Raw genomic sequence first — 6,000 nt, forward strand, 5'->3', positions numbered from 1 at the left:
TATTAATGAAGAAATGGATGAAGATAGTTGCAAACTTGAAAAGACTGATAATTATAAATCAAAAAAAGTTGAGACCGATTCTGAAAAAAGGATCTTGGGTAATGTTTAAAAACATTAAAAGTATTATATTAAATTTTTTTACTAATAATAATATTTTTTAGAGTTTACAAATCAAACTCTCTTCACAAATTCATGTCAAACATTACTAGATATTCAGTACTAATTTTCCAAACGTCTACTTGTATTATTATATTGTAATAAAAAAAATATATTTTTAGTTGAAATTTTATTGGCCAGTGAATGTTGATCGTTACGTGAAAATAAACCAATAAGTGGATTCTATCAAATGACATTAAAATGACATCAAATGATGTCAGAAATGACCAAGATTTCTCGTTTATTTAACTCCTTACTTTCCTTATTGAAAGAGCTAACAGAATATTTTATATATTTTTCTTTATCGATTCCCAGGAAAAAAAGTGAGTAGCACGTGATGACATGACGTTTACCAACCGCTAACCTGATTTTGCCCCAATAATAGTTTTTCTACTTGGTTCCCAAAAGATGAATGAAACAAGATTTTCTCATTCCTATTTTCCACAGCACTTTGCCAACCGAAGTGAAGAAAGTAAATGGCAAAAAAGTAAAGAAAATGATATATATGAGCTTGAACGCGCTTTATTTCCTATGGAGCTTCTATGTCAATCTTCTCATCAAGAAAGTAATTTTCAAGAGACAAAGGGAATATCTCTCATGGAACCTGGTAGTTTTGAAGAGACAGTTCATAAAGATAGAACTAAGAAAAGCATTCCGTCCATTTATGATAAACCTTACACACAACAAAATAAAGAGATTCAGGCCCAGAGCTTCAGTTTACCTATCACCAGCGAAACTGCCAGAAATAACGAGATTAAATGTAAAAGAACTAAAAGCGGTAGCAAAGATGAGGTCAGAGAATATGATGATATTTTAAGGGATAACTCGTGCCCTAACAGAGCAAGAATTGAGTCTATACAAGCATCTATGGGGAAATTATGCAGAATCGGTGTCGTGGGAAGCGATGAAAGGACAAAATGGGTATCATGCCGATTTGTACAGCCATGCTATAGAATTGGAAGAGATTGTACTGAGATACCTTTGCATAATGTGTCAGAGGGTCATGAATGTTGCAACAATTCATCCATGGTAATCGAAATTATTGCGAGTGAATCCAACCGTCACCAACTTGCAGAATCTGTTAATCAAGGGCCCTGTGAAGTATCAAGTCTTACCGAGTGTATGAGGGTAAAAATGGGTTATGGACCAGATCTTTACGATGTTCGAAATTTTGGCTTTAACCATATCATACTTATTGGGAAGCGAGAATATGGAATAATGTTTTTAGATTGCTATGGTCGAGTTTTTGAGTTAGACAGGATGTCTGATGCACTGTGGCCACTTGGGAATTCTTTGGAAGAGGCGGCAACAAAACCCTGGACTGGCGAGGTGGCATGGGATGTTGATGAAGATGGGGTTGTTTTTGAATGGGAGTATTGTATGTGTACAAATCTTATTTTTTTAACATAATTTTGTATTAACTTTTCTTCTCTCTTTCAGATACTGAAGCTGAACGTACTACACATGATTTTAAACGTGCGGATGATAAGAAACCCTGGAAACTTGAGGGAGTCTATAAAGAAATCCCGGACAAGAACAAAAGTAAAAAAAAGAAAAGCAAGAAAAGCAAGAAAAGCAAGAAAAACAAGAAAAACAGCACGATTTTTTAATTTTATAAACTTCTATAATCACAATTTTACATATTTTTCTTTATTATTAGCTCTTACAGATTTTTATGTAAAATACATCTTTTTCACTTTACCTTTAACCCTACGCAATATCACTTTTAGTATTTACTTTACAAATAATTTATAATTTGCAGATCTCTAGCTTATGCTAAATTTTTCACTATCTTTACACATGCCTATAATGTTTCTATGATTTTAAATCAATTTCTGTATTTAAAATTTGATTACCTCCAAAAAAAAAAGATTTGATATAATACAACAAAGTGAACACATTTACAAAAAATGGCACATAAACAATAATTTATTTTTTTTGGTGTACTGCAACTTTATCAATTTTTCAGTAAAAAAAGTGGAGGTAGCGAATGGGACAGATAACAAAAATAATTAGTTTACTGTTATCTTAATATGCATATACAGTGGTGAGCAAAATTTTTTGGAAAATTTCACGTGACTTCAGTCACGTGTAGTGACTTGTAAAAAAATTTGCAGATCAAATTGCAATATACTTAATACATCTCAAAATAAATATTCTTTCTTTACTAAAAGATTTTATTGAAAAATGATAGCAAAAAATAAATTTATGATTATGGGTCAAAGAAGTGCAGTATTTGAGTGAAATTTAACTTCACACTATCGTGAGGATGGGAAGATATGGCTTAAAAACAAAAACCTAGTAAAAATCAACTAAAAATGACACAAATATCGCAAAAAATATTATAGGCCAAGGAATTCGGGAATGTTGAACGTTAAGGAATGAAAATTTTATTTCTAATAAAGATACAAATATTTTATTAAATTAATAAAATTAAGTTATGAGGAAATTATTAGGGTAAAGGGAGAGAGGATAATTTTTTAATTGTATATAGTTTAAATCTCATGACATTGCACTTTAAATATATTAAACTATTTGCAAATGTAATCACCGGTTGTTGAGTAAATTCACTTTAAAGTTTTCCAAATAATTTTGCTCACCACTGTATTAAAATCACTGACGGTATCACATGGCGTAATGTTTAGAATACCTATATAATAAACTTTAAATTGTGTAACACAGTTTTCATTGGCCAAAATATCATGTGATATTACACAATATCTAAAAAAGGCAATTTTATCAACTTGGAAAAAATCGATTTTAGGATCACAAAAAGAAAATTAATTTACTGATTACTCAGATTGACCAAAGCTATATATCATCACGTGGCATTACACAAATCCATTTTTTTTTGAAATTTGGATTACGCAAAAATACAAAAAAGATTTGCAGAAATCACCTGTATCTAATCAAGAACTAGAAGATACGGAAATGATTCCTCCGATAATTATAAATGAAGTAAATGAACAAGTTATAGAAATGATGAGGCGTTAAAACCGATATGTTTTTTCGCCTTCTAATGACTAACCTAATCTATATGCAGGATGGGATATCGTGACTGACAAAAAAATGATTCGTGATGCATATATTAAAGTTCGTCAGGATCCATCCTTCACAAAAGGATTTAAGTTTACCACGAATCCGCATCAGTTTCAGGAAAAAATTATCAAGCCCTTTTAGTGGTTTATTGAAGGCTTAATGTCCCGCAAATATCAATCTAGCGGTTGGCGAAACTTTTCTCTTTTCGTCAGACTGTAAGCGATCTTGTAAGTATAGATTGATTTTATTGATTTTACAATTTCAGGATGTGACGTCTGATTATCTAACAAATCCCTATAAAAAAATTGGATACGTTTTTTATAAAGTTTTTATACGATTTTTTTTCCTTAGAAATAACGTATCATAATAGGATACGGAAAAATGCACAATTCCGTATCACTAAAAATATGGTTTGGATACGGAATTTGCACGGGATTTATATGGAATTTACATGATTTGATCACTGATTTTATCACGAAATTTATACGATTTGGTCACTGAATTTACTATTTGTATTACAGTTTACTATAATTGTACTTACATAAATCTAATTTTACTTTATTAAATTAATAAAAAATAAAAAATAAACAAAGTACAAATACATTATGAAAATTCCTTCCTTATTAAAACCACCTATTGCAACCAAAATTATCTATAAGTTCAGGTTCATTTGGAGTCAAACAACCTAAAAGAACAAAAAAAAATATTGGAAACAAAACACCCCCTCATATAGTATCTGCAATCGTCCAAGTCACCAAAGGTCAGCATTCCTACAAAAAAAGAAGACTCTGAAGCAACAAAACTGAAACAACCTACAAAAAGAAAAGAATCTGAACCCAACTTACAAAAAAACAAGAAAATTTGAACTGACCTAAAAAAAGAAAAAAATCCTGAATCATCCTACAAAAAGAAAAGGACTCCCAAACTGATCTACAAAAAAGAAAAAGAAACTGAATATTCTCACAAAAAAAATCTGCTGGCCTATGAAATTAAATATAAATAAAGAAGAAAGGGGAATAAAGAATAAACCAAAAAAAATATTTTTTTAAAAAGAGAGATAACGAAGTTAGAAAAGTTAAAAAAAATTTTTTTTTTAAAGAGAGGACGTCAAAGTTAGAAAAATAAAAAATTTTTTATAAAGAGGAAATAGAAATAGAAAGAAGAAATTTTTTTTAAAAAAAAAGAAGAGTGGAATAAAAGAAAAAATTTTTTTTTAAGGGAGTGACGAAAAAAAATTTTTTTTCGAAGGAGAGTGACGAAAAAAAAATTTTTTAAAGTGAGGTACGAAAAAAAAATTATTTTTAAAAGGGGAAAGAAGAAAAATTTAGAAAAAATACCAAAAATAAGACAAGAGAAAGAGAAAGGAAAGGAAAGACAGAAAGGAAGATCGGAAGATCAAACTCATCAAAGTAAGGGTTTATATAAAAAACAAAAAACGTATCATAACAAAACGATAAACAATCATGTGATCTCGTGTTATGATACGGAATTTTTGTAAAATTATCTTCTAAAAATATTAAGTTTAAAAATTCCGTATACATTCCGCATGATTTTCCGTATACATTTCTTATACATTAGTTTTTTTAAAAAATGTTCAAAAATGAATTGCTTATTAAATATACGGAAATTGTATACGGAATCTATAGAAACGTACATAAAATGTATACAAAACGTATCCTTTCCGTATACATATTTCTTATAGGGAATCCTTTTTATTACAGGTCCCTTCACATATTATGTTTATTGGTTTGACGACAATGAAAAAACCATTGTATTTAGATATAGATGATGATCAAAAATGGCGTGTTTCTATATGTCAACTAAAGCAATCTTTTTTTTTTGTTTGCTATCCAGTGTCGTATTGATAGTTTTTATTCCAACGAAAATAATAAGGGATTATCCAGTAAGATTTATGATATTTCTCCTTGTCATAATAGCTTCTCTTGTTATCCAATAATCACACCAAAGGCACGCCTGGATCCTTGAATCACATGCCCAAAAGATCGGCCAGAATTATGCTATAGTGCTGACCAAATTTAAATGTGAATTTACATCAAATTACTACGCTACCCGACACAATATTTTTTTTTGCAGTGAAAAGTAAAATAAAAAGCGCCAACATACAACCAACTTCTTGGCAATAAAATGGGGTGTAAACTGTAAAGAAATGCTAACAGATGTTCAACAACCCAAAGTTCTAATTGCTACAGACTACCACCAACAAGCAGACATCTATTTAAAAATCAAACAATCATGGATATCCACCAGCGCAAATTATATTAGAAAACATTTATCAACACACAGCACGTAATAAAAATAGATACATTCAGATTATTTAGACATAGTCATATTTAGGTTATTTAATCATGTAATCATAAAAAATAAATAGGAAAAAGGTGATTTCAAAGGTAAGGAATATAGTAGGAAAAATAAGAATTAGATCATTTAGTCATATCCAGATTATTAACAATAATTAACTTTAGATTATTTAGTTATATTTAAACTATTTAGTTACATCTAGTTTATTTAGTTATATTTAGATTATTTAGACTAAATAATATATTATATTATTTAGTCATAATTGGCTTTTTTTTTCTTTTTTAAATGATAGCTGCTGATCAGCGAACGATTGCCTCACTAATTCATCACACGTGATTAAAGTCAATCTGTGTTACTGTGTAATTTTATGTATTACACAATCATGCTGTGTAAATTTAATGAATTAAATAAACTTTTTTTTTCCTCTTCTTTTCGTAATTGAATAAATATAACTTTTTCCGTAACAATATTATATATATATTCAAA

The 6,000-nt window shown here is 29.3% G+C and overlaps 1 protein-coding gene across 1 annotated transcript; it reads left to right on the forward strand.

The window, feature by feature from the left end:
• Positions 1 to 564: 564 nt before the first annotated feature.
• OCT59_024434 (uncharacterized protein) lies at positions 565 to 1,766 on the forward strand (the record flags this gene model as incomplete). Its single annotated transcript, XM_025322817.2, has 2 exons — positions 565 to 1,534; positions 1,597 to 1,766. The coding sequence occupies 2 exons, from the start codon at positions 565 to 567 to the stop codon at positions 1,764 to 1,766; spliced, it is 1,140 nt and encodes a 379-aa protein (XP_025165298.1).
• Positions 1,767 to 6,000: the final 4,234 nt, after the last annotated feature.

The sequence above is a fragment of the Rhizophagus irregularis genome, chromosome 4, assembly GCF_026210795.1.
Source record: "Rhizophagus irregularis chromosome 4, complete sequence".
Taxonomy (NCBI): domain Eukaryota; kingdom Fungi; phylum Glomeromycota; class Glomeromycetes; order Glomerales; family Glomeraceae; genus Rhizophagus; species Rhizophagus irregularis.